This window comes from Podarcis vaucheri, assembly GCF_965113315.1.
Source record: "Podarcis vaucheri genome assembly, chromosome: 5".
Classification (NCBI taxonomy): Eukaryota; Metazoa; Chordata; class Lepidosauria; order Squamata; family Lacertidae; genus Podarcis; species Podarcis vaucheri.
The window spans coordinates 74,189,235-74,211,465 of record NC_138763.1 but is presented as its reverse complement, the minus strand read 5'-3'; the positions used below and the strand labels follow the sequence as shown (position 1 = coordinate 74,211,465).

Genomic DNA, 22,231 nt, shown 5'->3' with positions numbered 1-22,231 from the left:
GGGGCAGGGTGAGGGGTGAGAGAGAAACCAGATAGGAGAATCACACAAGCCTTTGATTCCATCTTTTCCAGAAAAAGAAGTTAAGAAAGCTCCAGTGATTCTTGAGAAATTACAGAACTGTGGAGTACCAGAAGGGCATCCAGTCCGGCTAGAATGCAGAGTGATTGGAATGCCACCCCCAGTCTTTTATTGGAAGAAAGACAATGACACCATTCCTCCCCATAGAGAGAGGATGAGGTAGCTTTAAATGTTTTAAAAATGGGATAATACCTGACATTCTACAAGTGGGGAGGCATTTCCTTGCTCAGGAAAGTTAATATTATCCTGCATAAGGCCTAAGAAACAGCAAGGACTAAGTTCCAAACATGAAGTCCATATTACCCATGAAGTCTATTTTATCCACCATAAGGGCAGGAGCATGTATGGCTGTTTATACAGGTTTTGTGTAAGAAGACTGCCCTATTAAAGAGAGGGATCCTGCAGCAGAAGTCTTTATGCCTGTAAATTGCTGCGTAAGCATGCACTGAACAACCACAATTGGCAATGGCTGCATGTACCTTGTATGTATTATGTATGCTTACAAGTAGACAAACATATAAACACAGAAAGAAAATGTTTGTAAGAAAAGTTATTGTTCCTTAGTGTTGTTCCATACAGGAGGAGCAATGCAACATGTCATTTCCAGGACACCTACTCTAGTCTAAGAATTTAGGTGCACTGGGAAAATTTTCTTTCTCGTGGTTACTGCTGTTGTACCTGGGAGAGAGGGACAGATGTGAACATTGAAAGGAAATTGCTCAGTACTGCCTGGCAGCAGCTTTCTAGGGTTTCAGACAGAAGTCTTTCCCAACCTTACCTGAAGATGCTGGGTACTAAGCCAGGCCTTACACAAAATATTCGTGTAGTTTCCTTTCCTTGAATGGTTATAACAGCCCCAGTTATATCAGCAAATAATATAAGAACCCTTGGTATTTTTGTTTTCAGTATGCATCAAGATGCTACAGGATATGTTTGCCTTCTGATTCAGCCCGCTAAGAAAGTGGATGCTGGCTGGTACACTTTGTCTGCAAAAAACGAGGCTGGTATCGTCTCTTGCACTGCTAGACTTGACATATACGGTAAGTGGGTATAGTTTAAGTCTGGGATGCAGAACCTGTGGCCATCTGGGTGTTGTGGGACTCAACTCACATCAGGCCCAGCCAGCAGGGCCAATGGTTAGGGATGGTGGGAGTTTGTAGCCCACCAATACCAGGATGGGGGCTCAGCTTCCTCAGCCCTGATTTCAGTAATAAAATAATTGAACTGATGTACTTCACCAATAAGGGACGCGGGTGGCGCTGTGGGTAAAAGCCTCAGCGCCTAGGGCTTGCCGATCGAAAGGTCGGCGGTTCGAATCCCCGTGGCGGGGTGCGCTCCCGTTGCTCGGTCCCAGCGCCTGCCAACCTAGCAGTTCGAAAGCACCCCCGGGTGCAAGTAGATAAATAGGTACCGCTTACCAGCGGGAAGGTAAACGGCGTTCCGTGTGCTGCGCTGGCTCGCCAGATGCAGCTTTGTCACGCTGGCCACGTGACCCGGAAGTGTCTCCGGACAGCGCTGGCCCCCGGCCTCTTGAGTGAGATGGGCGCACAAACCCCAGAGTCTGTCAAGACTGGCCCGTTCGGGCAGGGGTACCTTTACCTTTACCTTTACTTCACCAATACCAATTCCATGCTGGTAGCTTGTCGCCTTTTCTCATCTTATTCCTCTGTTGGGATATTCTCTTGAATTTAGCACTGTCCTTTTAATTTAGAGATCTTTTGCTTGGTTGACATAATAAAGGGAGATAAGTTTGCTCAGGGCTATGCTGTTTCAGCTGAACTGAGACTCTTGAGATTCCAGGTATTGTATATGGATGAGCTTTGAACAGAGGGTGACTAGCAAAGACAGCGACTTAGATAACGGGGAAGCAATTTAGAAGCAGATTGGTCCGAGTTGGATACCGAAGGGTCGGGAAGACAGAATACAAACAAATAGAATGTATTTGGTGGGCTTAAGGAAGGGAAGGGACTGGTTCTGGGGGGAGTAGAAGGTAAGTTATTGTATGCTTTCACCACATCCATTTTTGTGCCTCTGCCACACCCATTTTACCATGCATCCCTTGGCCACAAAAGGCATTAGCCATCCCTGTACTAGGGAGTTCTCTAATTTGAGTAGCTTGGGAACAGTTGACAACTGGAAACATCAAGTTCCCACTAGTTCTTAGGTTTCAACTTGTGTGTTTGTAGGGGTAGACATTCAGTGTCTTTATGTATGATTGAAGAGAGATGTTTGAGTTTTGTGTACGGTGTTTATGATTTTTGTTGTTGCTTTTGGCTCCAGCCCAGTGGCATCAACAGATCCCTCAGCCAATAAAGATTCGCCCTGGTGGCACCCGATATGCAAATCTCTCGGGGCAAGGACTCGACATTTTTTCTGCTTTCTCGACTGTTGAGAATCCAGTGCGGTTTTCGTCACCATCCCAGCCTGTGGTAGAAAGTGAAGAACTTTAAAAACCTCCGATTCCAATCTTACCTGCAAAAAAAACAACCACCACCCCGTAACTAGAACTGTGAAAAAGAATGGAAGGTACAAGCCAGGAGGCTCAAGGTTTACAAGCAACTTGTATTTGTTGAGTAACTGTAGGGTTGCTGCAATTCCTGTGAGTAACATACTGTATAAGATCTTAGTTCAGCATTGTACTGTGGGGTCACTGTAGCATTGAATGCACTGCGGCAAGTTCAGTGCTCTGTTGTTTTCCCCCTCCCAAGTATTATGAGGGGAGGCAGCTGAGTTTTAAGCTGTTAAGAGAAAAAGCTCTGCCCACTTTTTTCTGCTCGAATTAAAAAACAAACAAACTACTGTACCTTAAATGCATAATGGTAAAGGTTTTGGACGTCCAGCTGAACACGACCAGGAGAAGTATTGACATTGTGAGAATTCTGAAAGAGGGTGAGCTGCATGACTTTGAATATAATACTTAAAGGTGGCTGACAGTCACAAAGCACAAGTCAAATGTCAGCAAAAAAATGAAAATGAATCGTGAAAGATCTGTTCAGGAGGAGTACACAATTACATCAATAAGAGATTTGCTGAATGCAGATAGGCATAGCATTTCAAAAAGGAACCACTAAATACAGCAGAACACTTTAAAAAATGTTGTGGGCTTATGTTCCATGAATTTATGTACTCATGGTGTATCAAATCCTAATGGGGAAACACCATGCATATAGTTTGGATGTTAACATATGCAATTAAACAGCTTATATCCTACAAAACACACATTATATAGACACCACAGCTACCATTGCTATGTGCATTTTGAAGTGTGCTTACTAGTTCTTTTCTCATTTTAGGAATTCCCTAGTTTGAAACAAAAATAAATAGCATACAGGTTATTTTTGTTTCATTGTGATATGAATTCCTTTCTCAGCCGGAGGTTTGGATGATTGTGTGTGTACAGTGGAAGGATGCCATCCAAATACTTTGCAAATGGACCTATAACTACCCGACATTTTCAGATGGACATAAATGAGTTCCACCTGACCATCCTACTTCCTTCCCCGCCCCTCCACTTTGGACACACACTGATGAGAAAATACTTATACAGGTATTCTGTACTAAACAAACTATGGCCCATTCTAGTCAAATAAATTTGTTTCATTTTGGGTACTAGTAGAGCTCCCAGTTTTCAAAGAGGTAATTATGCATCTGATTCTAGGGCAAAACTTTAGCATTTTTGGTAAAATGTCCACCTGCACCCAGAAAAAACAATTGTTATTTGCATGTGGCAGAATGAACACACACAAAAGCTATTTATGAGAGAGAGGTATTTACTAATACATCTCATTAACCAGTTTAACTGCATTTCTGTTTTATTCAGTATTATAAACAAAATCTCAATTAAAGCTAGGGATATGTGTTAGCATTTTCTTAATGTTTAAGCTATTTCTCAGGTGTGTGATTCCAATTTTATTGCTAAGGGATTATTCTGTTGCCATCAGGTCTGCCAAAGACCCCCATAAATCACAAAAATAAGATTGCTATAAGTATTAATAGTAGAGAATAGCCACTTGGCTGTATAATCTCCCTACAGGTTGAACCCTTCCAAGAAATAGAATTGAATTCTAATCCAAACCAAGAGCCTGAGAATTTTCTACTACTGCACAGTGAGAAGCACCCGCACCCGCCATACACACATGACCTGAGATCACTAGCTTTTTTCACTGAAGAATCATCAAGCTCATGGAAGTCTGCCAGAGATTCAATGTTTACAAATATAGACAGGAGAAGGGAGATATGCTAAGACTTTTTAACATGAGCAAGTTTTAAAGGATTGATACAAATGAAAGGCAGGTGACTTAGTTTGGTATGATGTTCCTGATGGCTGCTGATAAAGTAAAACAGAATATGAAACTGAATTCCATCATTGCTAGTTAGCTCAAGATCTGATTCTGATGTCAGTAAGACAGAGTTCAAAAAGAAGGAAATGTCATTTGAGACCATATCCTCTGCTTTCTCATAAACAAGCAGGCCCTACCAATAAGCAAAGTAGGGAACTGCTTCAGGCCACAAATGCTGGGTGCCAGTGGCAGCAGCACTTTAGCTGTTCCTCTTAATGGTGGCTGCTGGTGAGGAGACTTATCTTTGTGAAGGACAGAGCTTTATGGCTAATCTTGGACCTCAGGCAGCACAATGTCCTGGGTTGCCTGGTAATGCTCTCTAAATTAGGCCAGAACCTGGACTATTCTAATGCACTAATATCATGAGATCAAGTGCTTTTAAATGGGTGTGCTACCTTCTACAAAGAGCAGAACTTGGTGGGAGGAACTTGTCCCCAAAATATATTCTAAACTTTGATAAATTAAAATCATACTCAGAATTTGTACATGAAATTAAGGATTACTTTTAACTGCCCACATAGAGAAAGATGGAGTCCATCTTCTTAAGTGTTAAATACAAATAATATCATTGTGTCATTTTTGCTATGAACACTTTTGTAGAGAAAGGTGCAATAAATGGGGGATTGCTGTTTCAAGAACAAAGGAATACTATGATTTATGTTAACAGCAGAGAAGTCTCTTAGGCAGTGCTTTTCTTCTAGGGGGGGAAAGGGTGCTGGTACTGCGTACCCTTGTATACCCCCAGTTTCCCCTAGGAAAAACACTGCTCTCAGGACACAAAAATGTTACAGCAAATGTCCAAAGTTTGGTTAAAGTTTAGAGGTATTCAGCTACTGTGTTCCATCAGTGCAAGAATTTCTACTTGTGTGGCAGGACTTTCTGCCCTCTCCCTTCCCTTAGATTTAGGAGTTAGACGGGGTTCCATTGTGCAAGCAGAAATCCCTGCACTGATGGAACATTCACTTAACACTATGTTGAATTCCACCCTTTCTATTCATGTGTAAATGCTCCAGACAATAGCTGTGCCCAACCTGAAAAGTCAGGTGCAGCCAACTCCCAATTTACACAGGGTTCTAAGCAGTGCAATTTTTCTAGAAAAAGAGGTGCCAGAACTCACCATTAACGCCTCCCTTGTTCTCTTATAATGGCAATGGTGCCCACCTGAGGTGCTGGAACTGAGTTCCAGCTGAAAATAAACCCTGGTTCTGAGGTACTGCAAGCGTCACTGAAATTGTGTATATTTAAAATACCATTGGAAAAGCCTGCAAACACCATCTAAACCACTGGAAATGCTTGAACAACTCTTTAAAAAACAGCAACACTTACCAGGCACCAGATTCCACCACAATCACTCCTTTCAAACCTCCTTTCTCAAACTCCAACTCTTCACCGGCATCAGCTGTTGGTAGAAGGGCTCCTGGGATTCCTAGCTGCTGTTTTCATGCCTTTTGCCTTTTCTGGGCTCTTTAAAAGTTTTTGCCATTTTAAAAGTCACTTCCAGGTTCAGCACAATGTGTGCATGTATAGTTGCGCAACAGTTCGATGTACATAAACTGGGAGTTGCCTGTATACACCAGTGAATGTTAAAAATTACCTATACATGATTGGCAGCATTCATTGGTTGTGTATATCTGAAAAATGCAAGGCATATAAATATTTCTGGAAATTAAAGACATTACTTAGAATTGTTAGTGTTCATGTGTGAATGTCAACATTCAGTGAATTTTGTTACAACTGATTTAATTATAGTTTATTTCAATGGATTTTAATCATGACTGACAGTTGTTGACCCCCCACCCAAACCTCCCAGACTAGTAGCCGTGTCAGGTATGTTGCAGCAAAAACAACCAAGGGTCTTGTGGCACCTTAAAGACTAAAGATATATGTATTATGGCATAATCTTCCATTGTCTACAGTCAACCACGGCAGATGCATGAAGCTTTATCTTGATATATATATACACACGCACACACACCTGGGGGGGGATTGTAAGGAGTGAGGTCAGAGGAAAATGAAATGCATAAAGAACAGAGACGGTGATAATTTACAAAACAGTTGTTGATAAGATAGGCACCCTGGAATTAGGTCAGCTAATTAACACATGAAATGTGATAATAGTAATAAATACCTTTGTCCCATTTCAAGTTGCAGTTGATAGCATTGAAGCTGTACTTTAATTTTGATTCAGTGGTTTCACATTGCAGTCTCCCTGTGAAGCTCTTTTCTTAAACAACAGCCATATTAAGGGCAGTTTTACAATATTTTATACAACAGCTTTTGATTCTGTGATATCAGTTGTGTGGATAACATATGAAAAGATAGTTGCAGTCACTTATATAGCCAAAATGCAGTTCAGATACTCTGCCAGAGTTTTCTTCTTCTGCAGTATTGTTTGAGCTCTTTTTCCCCTTCATTTCATTGAACAGAAGCCAAACTGCCTTTGCACTATGAACAAATTATTTTGGCTTATGCAACAAAAGATGTACCTGCAAAAGGACAGAATTTTCATAACAACAAAATAAACATTATCTTTTAAGTACTCACTCAGGACTTGGGTGGTTCAATAAAATTTAACAACCCTAAAATGAGCAGGGGTTTTTTAATTGAGCTTTTCAAAATTCATATATTTATAAATGTATTTTGTTCCTTTCTGAGCTTGGCTAAGACAATACAAACTTTGCAAAGCCGAAAAGACATCCCCAGAATCAGCACATAGTATATGAGAACACTACAGTATTAAGCCAGAAAGCTGCTTCCTGTCCTTTGAAACTATTTAAAATATAGCTGCTCAAATCTGTGCGCGTTCCAGCAGAGAGCAGCATCAAAAGCACAACATTGAGGGTGTGCTGCAGAAATGTTAATAATGAAGGCTTTGAAGATTCACCAACTCAAATACTTAGTATTGGGAAACAAACAACCCTGTGTGGTTCTCATATGTAGGCAAAACATGAACATACCTAGCAGCATTGATATCCTCATATTTTAGAATGACTGAAAATACTTTTTTAAAATCATGTCAGCTGACCAATGTCTGCTTCAAAATATGTTGGAAACTTGCTTTGAGTCAGAGAAATGTGATGTGTAATACAAATTATGGATTTTCTTTTTAATAAGCTGCACCAGAAGGATTTAAACACAGTTCTCTGAGAAGTGTTCTCATACCCTCTGTAAACTGTAACCGAGTTAATATGACAAGGAAAATCTAACAAATCTTTATAGCTGTTAAATTAAATACTGCACAAGCCGGTGGCCTTATAGTCTACCAATTTGGAGTTGTTACATTTCCATTAAAATGGGTTTTTATCTTCATAATATGTGAAGGTGCATACCTTCGCTAGGGAAAAAAAGGGGGGAATAAATGTTGCAATTTTAAATAATATTTTAAATGCATATAAAAGGAAATGTCAGAATGTTCAGCAAATGTATTTTCCCTCCTCCATTAAATAAATGCTTCAGAGTTGCATTGTGTGAGTATCTCTGACTGGCATGTGACTTGAAATTCCATATGAACAATCCAGGTAAGATTTGACACAAAACATTTTTTCCTCACTGAGCAAGCGAGGTCCATGCAAGAACCAGATGAATATGTTTGGATCAGTACCCAATTCCATTGCTGTATCAGCAACGACAGGTACTGTCGAGATCAGATGCACATCTGAATGAGAGGCAGTCCAGTAGGCTGATTCAGATCCCATTGTTCATCTTGCTGTGTGTCACTCAGAAAAGGGGGTTGTACTGAATGCCAGAAAAAGGGCACTGGATCATCTTTGCCGGCTGCTGAACCTAATCAGTCAATGCCCAATGTGTTTCTTCCCCTCCCCCTCCATAATATACAATGTACAAGTTGCTAAAGAGCAGCAAAACATATCAGGATTTATATTTTAAATTACCACTGCACCTTGGCTTTGCCAGCTGCATTCATATAGTAACAAAATCTGCATTAATGCTTTTCTGTAAAATCCTGGTGCCAGTAAGCAAATATTAGCTACGCTTTTAGCAGCAGCATCCAGTTCTTGTGAACAACAGCGATTAAACGATCTTTTAAATAGCTACAAGTCTTCACATGGGGAAAGATTAAAGTTTTGGGATTCCTCTCCCACTCATAGTGCTGAAGGCATGTCACCCATGGTGTGCATTTCTCCCACTCATTAGAAGGATCTCTTGTAAATACATATTGGGTGTTTTTGCAAGTGCTTAATGGACAGACCAAAGTCCTGGGAAAGGCTATAGAGGGGGTGTTTTCTGGCCACCCATTCTGAGTAATGGGTGCCATTATGTGGCTCTATGCATACCAAACAACATCAACAGGGCACAAGCCGTAGAGGACACAAACTCTTTGCAATTGGTGACAATAATGGAGGAAAGTTTTCAACTGGTAGCAGGCAAACCATACTTAAAATGTAACCCCTCACTAGCCTTTTGAATATTCTTAGAAGAGCTTTAGTATTTCACTAATAAGCTATTCTTTATCGCAGTAGTATGGCCACATTTAGAGAGATTAAAATCTTCTAGTATTTTTGTAGGCAAAGGCAACTGTGTTAAATCTTGAGTTACATTTTATGTTATGTGCTGACATGTGGGCATGATCCAGCCAAAGTAAAACACTTAATGAAGTTGCACTTAATGCATGGACCTTTTAAATGTCTTCTCGTTAGAAAGATTACTCACTATCATGTTATCAGAAATGATAAAGGCACCCGATTCCTCCCTGCACCAAAGGAGGAAACAGCTTTTTGTGCGGCCGAAAAGGTTGAGGGTTGTAGCCAGCTAAGTTTTACTCAGGGTAGACCCACTGAAATTAATAGACCTAGGGTAGTCATGGCCATTCATTTCAACGCAGAACTAACATTGACCACAACCCTAAATGCCATCAAGGTCTATGCCACTTTCCAGATCAAATCAGCAGAGTCCTATTGGCTGCATATAGGCTATGTGCACGCCTGTTTCCTCTGCATTCAGAGAACTCCCACTGCTTTGGGAAGCCTTAGTCCCAATCTATCCTGCCTTTTCTTATGAAATACTGTGTTTCATACTGTGTTCAGCTTCAATCTGAACTGAGAAAAAGAACAGTTCATCCGTGTTTTAAGCTGGTGATAATTCACAGCCTTAGAATAATAATATATTTAAAAACTCAGTAAAATCACCACAGATCTCCAAGCCTAATGTGTGATTAATTTTGCCCCACAGTGTCAGATGGGGAGCAACCCATTGAATCTCCCACAAAAAAACTTCTACATAAATACACAGCACCTGGGAGTCCAGCCACTGGGGCCCTGTGAAATATCCCACCCACTGCATAAGAACAAGTATTGGCAGTATACCGTATTTTTTGCTCTATAAGACTCACTTTTCCCCTCCTATAAAGTAAGGGGAAATGTGTGTGCATCTTATGGAACGAATGCAGGCTGCGCAGCTATCCCAAAAGCCAGAACAGCAAGAGGGATCGCTGCTTTCGCTGCTCAGCGATCCCTCTTGTTGTTCTGGCTTCTGAGATTCAGAATATTTTCCCCCCCCAAAATTAGGTGCGTCTTATGGTCTGGTGCATCTTATAGAGGGGAAAATATGGTATATTTTCCTGTTGTGAACTTGATGGAAAGCAGGTATCTGCCCCAAAGGTCTTGATACCCCGCTTTCTCCACACCACTTGATAAACCCCCTGCTTCCGTTACTTCAATATGTTCAGCCTACTGCTAACACCATAAATGACTGGACGATATTTCAAAAAAAACAACAACAGAATATTGGTCACGATATATAATATTGGCATATCACATCCCACTGACAAGCACTGATGGAAAGAATTTCCCTGCTGGCTCAACGCTAAAGTACAAGGTAAGGCACAAGGCTGTTCATTCTGAGTGTGTGAAAGAGAAAGGCAAAGAAAGATAGATTTTCCACAGGCTCGCTCTTTTGCTGCTTGCTCAATTTAAACTCAATACATGCCTGGCTATAACAGTGGTATAATACAGCATATTAGAAAATGAAACCAGTTCAAAGGTTGTTTATAATGAGATGTGTTGATGTGTCCCCTGATCCTAAGGCATGAGAAATAAAACCAGCCTTGTATTGAACATTTGCTGTTGTTACATTAACTATCCAAATTCCAAAAGTAATTTCCACAGTAGCACCTTTACTGGGTACATATAACTCCCACTGTAGGAACCTACTTCTTTTAAAATGTAATAACATTTTGTACAAGAGAAAACCATGTTTATTTGTAGTTTAGTTTACAAAATTTTCTATGGCTTCAAGGAAACAGAACAATGTAAAAAAATACAGAATCAGCATAACCTACCAATTTTAAAGTCTCTATTTTCATGCAATTATTTTATCATAATGCCATTATCACATGAACTAATCTGATTTTACAGTAAGCACAAAGGAACATCTAAGCATTCCATAAACACTATTTGAAACTAGCTCTATTTCGAGCATACGCCAGAGAAGTGGTAAGTTGTAGATGAGTTAAACCTACACAATTTGGTCTCAAAGAACCTGTTATGGCAAACTTACAAAGTTTAAGTTGCTTCTCTGAGGACTAAACAGTATAATTTCTGTTTTCTATTTTAAGATACACAATTAAATCAGGAAACAAAAATGCATCCTCAAAGTAGGAATTAATGAAGCATCGGAAAATGTTCCAAATCAATTTGTTCCAGGGAGCTCAGTGCGTTGCAGGCAAAGAACAAGGCTACAACAACCAAAGATTACCTTATGCAGCTGTTTTAAGTTCCTGTTCTCAAATACTTTTACACAAAAGACCAAGCGGGCCTTTGCAAGTCCACAGTGATTTCTTAATTGCCCATTTAGTAGTGGTCTGGCTGGAAACTGAAAAGTCTCTGCGCATAAGGGTCTGTTTCAGCTGCCACCTTCTGCCCTGTGTAAGCGTGGCAACTCTCCTGGTGGAAGTGCTCACAGTGAAAGTTAATCCAGCCTTTCTCTGCACTGTATCTCTCGGCTTCAGCGAGGATCCTCGTCAGGGCCATAATGTAACTCAGGGCCATCTGAAGCGTCTCGTATTTGGACAGCTTTTTGTCTTGCCCCCACTGGGGGACCACTTTGCGTAGGCGGTCGAAGGCAGTGTTGAGCCCTTGCATTCTTCTCCTTTCCCTGGCGTTGGCAGCCAGCCTGCGCTTGGCAGTGCTCTCCACGCGCTCAGAGCCACACTTTGCTGCACAGACTGTTCCGTTTCGGCACTGGAGGTCCGTTTCCAAGCTAGCATCCATGCTGCTATTCAGTTTGCAGGGTTTCATGTGGGATGCTTTTGCAAATAAACAGATTAATGAACCTCAGCCAGTGAATGCGTTGGTAGACAGAAAGCTTTTGCTACGATTCTCCTTTTTCGTTCTCGTTTTAAAAGGAAAAAGAAAAAACCCAGCTTCACCTGGAGTTCAAGAAGATGGACTTTTTTGGAAAAACAACATCTCCCCACACTTGCAAAACAATACTGAGGCTTAAAATTGTTCCTTCACCCCTCAGATTAAAGACTGAAATCAGGAGTGCACACGGCAATTAATTGGATGTTTTTATTTGTCTTCATTTCATTCTGTTTGGTAATGACGGGGGAACAAATGGCATCACTGCTCTCAAAAGTTCAGGTTTCAAATGGACCAAAAAAAGGAGAAGTCCTTTTAATCCAAAAAAAAGTTTCAATGGACAAGAAAAATGAATAAAAATCTATTCCAATTGATTGTACAGTAACAGTGGGCAGAGAGGAATAAAGTCTTCCTGATTCTTCTTCAAGTGATGCTGTCTTACGCAGATGCTAAGACAGAGAGAGAGAAACCCTCTTGCTACTTCCTCGGTTGCTAGTGTTGGTCAGTGAGCCTAAATTACAAGCAAGGGAAGTCTTTATAGAGGCACTGGCAAAAGCTGAACAGGTGGCAGCAGGTGGGTGGGCGGCCCTGTATTTCCATCCCAGCACCTTCCCACCCTGGGAACGACACAAAAAAACCTCCTCCAACAAAATCCTGACATTGCAGGCTTCATCTGTTGAAAAGTCTCCCAAAGCCATGTCTGTCCAGCACTAACAACTTGCCATCTGGACTAGTGTCTGGCTGGCCCCACAAGAATCACGACAGCTAAGCAAAAGGTCTTTTCAATGAATAACCTTCTGCAGCTCAGCAAAAACCTTTCCTGACACATCACAGCACTGAGTCTGAATTTGCTTGAAAGTGCTTGGTTGGGAGAAGAAGCTGCTGCTAATAAGGATATCTAAGCCCAAGAGGAAGAGAATTTGCAAACAGTTTTAAAGGAACACACAAGCCTAACTGCAAAGTGAAGCATGTTGGGCATATGGCAGAGTTAGGGATTTTCCCAATTGCCACAGTGAGAAGTGTAATATTTCATATAAAGCACCAATGAACCTCAGTGTGTGTGTGTGTATAGTTGCTTATATATATTTGAACCAAACTTTAAATATTTATAATATTCAAATTATTTAAAAAATGGATTTAGAAATCCACCTTACAGTTGCCTCAGGATGCATACTACAGATTTCATATAAATATACATTCTTGACCTCCAGCAAAAATATATAGAAACACCCTCTTCACATCTATTTCAAACAGCCAGATCAACATCAAGCAAAGTATTGACTAGTGCCTTGTAAGCCTGCTTAATACATAATAAAGAAGTCAGTCAAACAAAAGACTAATGACAAGAAATACTGACAATGAAATTATTTAATTATGGTACATTCACTTTTAGGCTACTTATTATACGTATGGAGGTTGAAGAATATTTTTGTAGGTTATTTTAGTTTTATTGTGAGGATGTTTCCTCCCCACGCCTTTCAAATATTTTCTCGTCCAAACGTGCTGTGTGTTACAAAGCAAAGCAACAATGTTTTATATATATTTTCAGACTAATTAAATTGTTACCGAGTATTTATGGACGAGTCATCTTTTCATTCAGACTTGTAACATGGCATTTTGATCTAAAACTGTAGACCAATTGTTCCCACTATGACTCCAAAACATCATGTGGTTGCAAACAGTTGATTAATCCTTCACAGAGGCAATGACAATGAATGAAGTTGAATAATCTGAAAACAATAGGATGCAATTGAGCATTAGTGGACTCCAGCATGACAGATGTTGAACCTAGTCTGTTAGGCACCATCACTCTGCTCCTAATATTCGGCATCCTAAATGGTGTAGTTAATATGGGCACCCGGGCACCCCCATTATTTCATTAGCAAAATGTCTGGTACATTTTCAATTTTTAAAGAACTGTATTATGTTCTCGTTCCAGCAAGATCATTACTTGTTCTTTCAACTGTGCACTGATTGTTTTCCCTTCCATCATTTGCTTTCCTAACAACCATTTGTGATTTAGATATAAACAGATGGAAAATATAATTTAAGATTGTCATGAAGCTGTTTATTTCCACCCTGGAGCATCAGATCTGTACTTAAATTCCAGCAAACATTCTAACTGGATATGTGCACAAAATTTTCACAAATAGTTATAGCTGCACAAAGGTTTGTAAACTGAGCAATCATATTATTACCACATTTGGAACTGAAACTTAAACATGGCCCCTTTCTTATGGCTAATCAAACTGCAATTGAGTCTCATTTACAACCCTGTGGTTTGCTTTATTTGGCTCATCTTTCAAAATCATTTATTTATTCACTGTGGTTTTTGTAAAAGCACATGCCAGGCTATTGGATCAAATCAGTGCTTATTGGAAACAAGAACCACTACTCAAAAATAGGCCGCAAGTCTGTTAATAGCTGCTTGCTTGCTTGCTAGTACTTTATCTAGGATCATAATGGTATATGACACTTCATAAACAAAGTTAAGCAAAGAAAGAAAGATAGGTCCTTGTCCCAAGAGTTTGGAGTCAAAATTTCAACAGTGGGGTAAACAACAGAGAGAGCAGGGGTAGGGATTGCGAAATGAAATTTTAACAGGGGGTGGATATAAGCAAATATAGTTTCATCTTACGATTCAGCTACAGAGCTGCAAATAAATCATTTTAAATGTGTTGTAAAGTGCAATATACAAATGTAACACTAGGTGGCAACAGTGAACTATGCAAAATTCAATGTATTTTTAAAAACATTTTTTTAAAAAGCATTTTCACAGCATTTTTTATATGTGTGTAGATACCACTTTCCTTAGGAACATAGGAAGCTACTTTATACTGAGTCAGTTGCTTCTGGATCCCCTCTGGGATTACGGGCCCTGAAACCTAAGCTTCATTAGGTCCATAGTAGAGCTGCCCTTTGGCCTTCCACTCGTTGTTGGACTCCATCTCCCCTCAGACCCAACTAAGCATGGCCAATGACCAGGGATGGTGGGAGTTGTATTCTAGCAACATCTAGAGGGACACAGGTTCCCCCCACTTGCCTTATATCCAAGATCCAATTTATTATAATAAAACCAGTTCTATGTGCCCAATTAGCAAGGTATAGGGAAGGAGTAGTCTTTTGCGCCAGCCTGTTTCCTAGCTTGGCTGTTTGGACAAGAAACAGGGAAGGCACCAAAGATATGCCAGATGTATTATAACCAACTTAACCCAAAGTCTATATAAGTAATAATAATTAATGCAGACTGGCATCCTAAATAGGAATTCCTCTAAGATTTCCATTTACCAAGTGGTAATTCAACAGGATGGGCATGAAATCACATTTTAGCAGGCCAGGTATCTGTAACATCTGTTTTGGAATTGTTTTTAGACTTTTTTTTAGATTTGTAAATTGTTTTATCATTAATAATAATAATAATAATAATAATAATTTATACCCCGCCCATCTGGCTGGGCTTCCCCAGCCACTCTGGGCGGCTTCCAAAAGAATATTAAAATACTATAATACATCAAACATTAAAAGCTTCCCAAAACATTTGTGCATTTTCTGTCCTGGCAGAGGTGGTTTTAGAGTCACGCGACCAGTTTGGCCGCACTGGGCACCGTGCTGCAGGGGGCACCACAAGAATGCTGTAGAACGGAGTGAGAGAGTCAGGGGGTGCTGAAATTTAAGAGCCCAAAATCTGCCACTGCTCTTGGGCTCCTGTGGGAGCAACGGTGGGATATAAATTTATTTAAATGAATAAATAAATCCTGCTATGTGGCACAGAGAATTTGACCCTCCACATTCTTAATTGTTGTTGTTTAATTGTGTGCAGTAGTAGCATGTACCACTTCAGTAGGATGTTATAGACTAGCTTATCGAGTGACTGGATGCTCTCCATGGTAAATTACTGCTTGGTCAATGGTGTTCTGTATTCACCTAGCTAAGGTTCAGCATCATTAGGCCAGCGGTATCCAATGTTGTGCCCGCCATATGTTGTTGGACTACAACTCCCATCAGCCCCAGCCAGCGTAGCCAATGACCAAGGATGATGGGAATTGTTTTGGAAGGCACCACATTGGCTCACCTTCTCATAAGCAATGTCATAATCCATTGCTTGGTCTGTCAACCGTTCAACTGTCAGAGATGCATTACCATAACTGTATTGCGATGGTGAATGACAGAGGCCTATTATTTTTTAATTCAGGGTTATTTTCTTGTGCAAATGGGCATAAAATTACAACCTAGAGTTTCTCATTGATTTCCAATTGGCCCAGTACGCCAGATGCTGCTTGGTCTAAGTGCTGCTTTGACCTCCACTAGTGATGCGGACTGCCTTTCTGCTTTCTTGCATAGCCTTTTCTCAGCAGGGAGGCTGCCACCTTTTACTAAAGGCTTATAGGTTATCCATATGTTCTAGTAGAGTAGCAGGCCTGACTGGAATTAAGTTAGAAGTGGCGTCCAGTGTTATGGATGGAACTGGCCCAGAAGAGATTATAAATGCCCCTGACCTAATTAAATATTTTGCTCCCTGCTGATAAACAAAAGAAAATGAAGGTGAAAAATAATGACGAAACATGCAATTTCTCTAGGATCTTTAAGTAGCTAGACAATGGCAGCTCTAGGGTCAGTAATGCATGCTTTGAAAGTCTCTAATGGGGCAAACCAGTGGCACAAATGAGACCTGATTATTTTGTTATGTTGTTAGTTCACAATCAACATTCAGAGCAATTCGCAACTGAGAGAGATTCAAGCTATCATTACAAAACTTAAAAATTCCCCTGCCCCAATGCCCAAATATTCTGAGCCAATTTCTAACCTAAGTTTGGCTACATAATTGTCGGCACTCACTGCCTGAGTTTGCCATTAGTATGAGTTGATGAGTGATGATACTGTCTAGCTGAGTTCCACATACTCCAGAACCAATTGTCCATTGCACAGTCCTGAGCTTTTGGTAAGAGTTAAAAACAAGCTCAAAATCAAAATCCCTAATTAGACTTCTAGTTAGCAAACATATGAAGACTGCAGTATCCTGGAACAGAATGTTCGATGCTTTCTGAAGTATCGCTTGGTTTAAGATTGATGAAGTGCTGCTGAGGTCAGGTTTGTAAATATAAAACCATCTGCAAACTCTCCTGGGCTGGGACCTGCAGCAGAGTAATTTTAAAAGAGCAGGTGCTCATTCTGAATGTGTTTTTTTCTGCTGAAATTGTTACTTTATCAAGGCTGTTTCTAGCTAATTATCAAAGGTATCTTGTGGGTGCTTATCAGTGAGGATTTTAATTATGTCATTTTGTTTTTAAAATGCTAAGTATGTAGAGTCTCTTAAATGGTTTTTTTTAAAAAAAAAGTATAGATACTTCAGCAGGAGATGTAACACAGTTCAAACAGACCCAAAGTAGACATTACACTTAAATGCAGGCAAGAAGTGTGTGTGTGTGTGTTTGCAAGAGGGATTCAAGCACATACCAGAATTTTTGGTTTGTGTGGTTAAAGGTAAAGGTAAAGGTACCCCTGCCCGAACGGGCCAGTCTTGACAGACTGTGGGGTTTGTGCGCCCATCTCACATTTATTGGCCGGGGGCCAGCGCTGTCCGGGGACACTTCCGGGTCACGTGGCCAGCGTGACATCGCTGCTCTGGCGAGCCAGAGCCGCACACGGAACGCCGTTTACCTTCCCGCTGGTAAGCGGTACCTATTTATCTACTTGCACCCGGGGGTGCTTTCGAACTGCTAGGTGGGCAGGCGCTGGGACCGAACAGCGGGAGCGCACACCGCCGCGGGGATTCGAACCGCCGACCTTTCGATCGGCAAGCCCTAGGCGTTGAGGCTTTAGCCCACAGCGCCACCCGCGTCCCTGTGTGGTTAGAGTGGATTAAAGTTCTCTGCTGTCCTAGTGTGACAAAGCCACTTTTTGCAGTTTGGAAAGTGACAGGAAAATCGTTTTTATATTTTAAAAATAAAAAAATTCCTTCCAGTAGCACCTTAAAGACCAACTAAGTTAGTCCTTGGTATGAGCTTTCATGTGCATGCACACTTCTTCTGCTTTATATTTTAACTATATGTTGTCCAGAGGCTACAATATTAGACCAATAAAGCATCAAGGCCTTTCTTAAATAGCTTTCTATGCATGCAAACAACTTTACTTCCTCATTACCTAGTGAGGGAACAATACTAACCACTCAACCTCCACTTATCCCAAAGTGGATTTCTCCCAAAGTAAATTTCCTTGACAGCAAATTGGTCTACAATGAAATTGTTTAACTTTAATATAAATGTATAGTTCCCCCCCAAATAAAATAAAGATGGATAAGGTGACACATTTAGAAATTAATGATGGTATAAAGCATCAGGGTACTCTAGGATTCCTCATAAACTTATCAAAGCAGAGGTCCCCAATGTAGGGTTGCCATATTTCAAACAGTGAAAATCCAGACAGAAAAGTTATTGAGCTTTTTTGGCCAACCCTAAGATCAGTAATGGTTTACATATCACATTAAATTACTTGTCTGCTGTCAAAACCTGAGTATGTGGTTTGCCTCTAAACGAACCATGTACAGTAGCTAAGGTCTGTTGCTGGTTTACCACTTGTGATTTGGAAAACACAGCAAGCCAAGGCTTCAAGTTTCCTTTTCCAGGAACAGCATGGACAAAGTGGTGACTTCAAAACAGTGTGCGCTAGCTTGCTACTTGTTTGTGCCCAGCCACAGTTAAAACACTGTAGTTGGTGATGGGTGAACACAGTCTCTGCATCTGTGTTGCCTGCCCCTATTCCATCGGAGTTTGCCCCAACAAAATGCATTGTTCTTTAACATTCTCATAGCAACAACTGGCTCTTTTTCAAAACTAGGTTCTGGGTGTGTATTTTATACTGCCTGTGGACACTTTTATATACTGCCAATTAGGCAAATAAACCAGAACTAGCTTATATTAATTAAACATAATCCTTTTTCCTTTACCAAAGTTTGCAAGGGTAGTGGTTCTACATCACTGCTTTCATGCTTGTATTTTTTTTTAAGTCCTTGGTGATTGGTCCATAGAGCATCTGCTGTGGCAAAATGATTTCATATTTAATTTTATTGACTTCTCTAACATCAAAATGCAACAGCAACCATTTTGCTTCCTTTCTAGCCTTTTTTTTTTTTTTTGCCTATTTTGGTGTCACCTTTAATTTTCATTTCTTTCTTTTCCCCTGGGAAAATTGTCTTTCTAGCATAAGTTTCCCTGTCACTAGATGGTGAGACAAAGAAATCAGTTCGTTTCTCAACAGTATTTGCCTCAGCTGTCGCTAAGCGTCCCTCCTTTTTCTCCGCTACCTCACCCCTCCCTCCTTTCTGGATGCTCAGTCTAGCAATGACCTCTTGCTGTGAAGATCAGTAGTTGTTTCTTCTTGGTTTTTATTTCCAACACTGACAATCACTATTACTAATTTACTTACCCTTGGTTGATTTCCCTCTTGACTTTTCTCAAGTCCCTCACACTTTCCTCAAGTAGACTGATTATGTAAACAGCTTCATATTTAAAATGTTGTCTTTTTCCTGATTTTGTTTTACATTCTTCCCCAGTGTTCATTTCACTTTTCCGTATCACATTATACTTCGTTAGCCAAAGATGGGCCGCTTAATTCTTTGCCTTCTCATCAATCTTCCTTTGCAGATGCCCTTCAAACCATTTTTGCCTGCTTTTTAGCCAACGATAGTTATCTGGAAGAGATAACTGGCAGGTTTGGGAAAGGTTAAGAACTCCCTCCTGGTTGTCAATTCTCCCCTATAAATCCCCCCTAAATCGACACATTTTTGTTGCCCAGGCCAATTTGGGCTTGGAAACATGTTTCCTGAGGTATAATGTCTAGTCTTATCCTTAAGGCTGTTTGTGTTACTTCTCCATTAGCATTATATTTACTGCTTCTTATCAGGTATTTTGTTATTTCATTCTGTTCTGAGCTGAACATTACAACAATCGCAGGCGGTAAAGTAACTGTGTTGCATGCTCACAATCACAAACTGTAAATGCCCTCTCCACCCTACCAGTATTCTATTACCTTTATGTAAACTGCACCCAAACACAGAAAATTTCTCAAAACCAATGACTGAGGCAGGCGTGGCCACGAAGGAAATAAGATGACCGCTTAAACTCTAAGCTCTGCTCCAAGACCCAGAAAAACAGCTTGGAGGAAAAGCCTTTGCTGTCTAACCCCCCCCTCCCCCCAAAAAAAAATCTTGAAGAAAGGAGAGAATGGGTTCAGAAAAGCTGAAAACAAAAGGCCTCACTCCATTCTGCCTACCTCAAGACAGAAGACTCACGTCTCAACAAAGACACTAATGAAGGCCGCAATCAAGATGGCATCACCCTCATCTCCTCACTGGAGAAAGAAATTTGGTATATCTTAAGAGAATTGGCAGCACAAAAAAACAGCTATGAATGAGCTTCTTTAAAATACTCAGAAAGCATTAATGCTTCCAATGGAAATGAAACTGACAGAACAGAAACTACAGCAACAGAAAAATTAAGCCAAATCCATGACAAAAAGATCAAAGAATTACAAAAAGAAAATGTATTCGCAACAAGCTTGAAGATGCAGAAAATCAAAATAGGAAAATTAGTTTGTGTTTATGTTGTTTTAAAGAGGGAGTGGAAGAGAGTGATCCTGCACAATTTATTGTCTCATGGTTTAAATCACTGCTTCCAGACCTCATAATCTCCGCTAATGGTTTTGAATGGGCACACAGGACCCAAATTGAGGGAGGAGCTTCCCTGCCCCGTGTGATACGGTTGTCTACTTTGCCTACTACAGAAAGGAGCAAGTGTGGAACAAACTGAGGAACCTCATATCCACAACTTATAAAAACAGCCCAGTTATGGTGATGCAGGATGTGGCTTATGAAACACGGGCGGGGGCGGGGAATAAATCTATGTTCTTGTATGATTAAACTGCAAGAAGCTGGGATTAAATATCATTGGGGCTTCCCCTTCCGTCTTATTGTCATGAGAGGATTGATGCAGCTCACAGCAACAAATAGACTGGGGAAAACCAGATTGTCCTGAAGTTGAGCCCTTAGCCTACCTGGTAGCAAGTCCAAAGTCGGGGGGGGGGGTGTCAGACCACACAAGCGAAGTCCAAAGTTCAGGAAACACAGTCCAGGGTCAATCCAGGTAGCAAAGTCTGAAGTCCCAGTCAGGATACAGTCCAGAGACAATCCTAAAGCATAGTCCCAAAGTGGTCCAGGAGCATCCAAACCAAGGGCAGTTGAGCAGACACCTCACCTCAGTTCTGCTTCCCTTTTCCACTATGCCTGCTGATTGCAGCATCTGGGCTTGATGAGGCAGGTGACTCTCATCTGTTCTAGTGAGCCCCACTTGGCCAGCTAGAGAGCTGGGCTATGGGCCCTTGCCTGCCTCAGCCTCCTAGAGTGCCACTCCCACTGCTCCTTACACCTCACAGCCCATGTACATGGGCCCCTCTGGCTCTGGTGATGGGTCCTGCTGCTCTGGTTCCTGTGCACTGACCTCCATCCCCTCACCATGCTCCATTCCCTTGTGAGTACTTCCTTCTCCATCCTCTGCTTGCCCTGGTGTGTCCCAGTCCCTCGCCAGGATCCTCACCCTCCTCCTCGTTGTCCTGCCAGTTCATGACACAGATCTGCACAACACTGGTGGTATTGACTTACCTCTAGAATGGTAGCAAGGAGAGGCAATGGAAGAGCAACACACTGAACTTTCCAATGGGAGGGTGCAAAAAGAAGCAAAAGATCCCACAAACACCTCACACATAACCAGATATTTTATTTTTGCTGATGGAAAAAACTGTAATGCATTAAAACAGATCTTGGCAACTAATTAGTATGGTCGGGTCAACACAGTAATATTTCATGGGGAATGAAGTTTCACTGCTCAGAAAACGAGGTCTTCTATTCTTGCCACTCTCAGCAGCCAAGGCCTCGTTCTGCACACGGTTGCATGTTTAATTAGCAGCCCTTCTGTAAGTGTCTGCAATTAGCACCACGATGATTAATAAAATAACCTCTTTAAAGCTCCATTTAGCCAGGAGAAATGCAAAATCAGGGATAATTAATTCATCATTAATAAATCATGACTGATTAACTAATCTGTTGATTACAAACACATTTAGAGCTCAGACTCCCACCTGAGCTCTCTGCTTCTCTTTTTTTGTTGTTGTCTGCACTACACAGAAATGAACACAAAGAAAAAAATAAACTGTACCAAAAAGCCCAACACAATGAATAAAGAAATCTGCGTTAAGCAGCAACTATATTGGCCTAGTCAGGAAGATTTAGATAGGCCGTGCTTTAAAAAAGTTATTAGACTCGGCTGATTATTTTATTCCCCCAGGAAAGAAAACTGCATTGTCTATTTGTTAAATCTGGACAGGTGAACAGTAATTGCCTCCTTAGTGCAGCTACAGGAGTCATACAAGCATTTCATAAAGGCAAATTATTGTCTGTGTGGTGCTCCTGGGTAGGCCAGTTGGTGTGAAGCATTCAGCCCCAAACAG

At 40.9% G+C, this 22,231-nt stretch overlaps 2 protein-coding genes across 10 annotated transcripts in view; one reads left to right on the top strand and one right to left on the bottom strand.

Annotated features, from left to right (window-relative positions):
- MYPN (myopalladin) overlaps positions 1–7,881 on the top strand; it is a 67,149-nt gene extending 59,268 nt beyond the window's left edge. For all 8 annotated transcript variants that reach the window (XM_082222300.1, XM_082222298.1, XM_082222299.1 and 5 more), the window contains 3 exons: positions 72–237; positions 985–1,118; positions 2,359–7,881. In XM_082222300.1, coding sequence (XP_082078426.1) covers positions 72–237; positions 985–1,118; positions 2,359–2,528 — 470 coding nt within the window. In that variant the 3' untranslated portion in view covers positions 2,529–7,881. The remainder of the gene's footprint in view (positions 1–71; positions 238–984; positions 1,119–2,358) is intronic.
- ATOH7 (atonal bHLH transcription factor 7) lies at positions 5,119–18,671 on the bottom strand. Of its 2 annotated transcripts, none has more exons than XM_082222525.1 (3): positions 18,438–18,671; positions 13,301–13,464; positions 5,119–12,245 (listed from the first exon to the last, which is right to left on the bottom strand). In XM_082222525.1, exon 3 carries the CDS (start codon positions 11,669–11,671, stop codon positions 11,225–11,227), a length of 447 nt encoding a protein of 148 aa, XP_082078651.1. In that variant the 5' UTR covers positions 11,672–12,245; positions 13,301–13,464; positions 18,438–18,671; the 3' UTR covers positions 5,119–11,224. The 2 variants fall into 2 exon arrangements, with proteins under 2 accessions (XP_082078651.1, XP_082078652.1); XM_082222526.1 differs by having other exon boundaries at positions 5,119–12,183.
- Between the last annotated feature and the right edge of the window lie 3,560 nt (positions 18,672–22,231).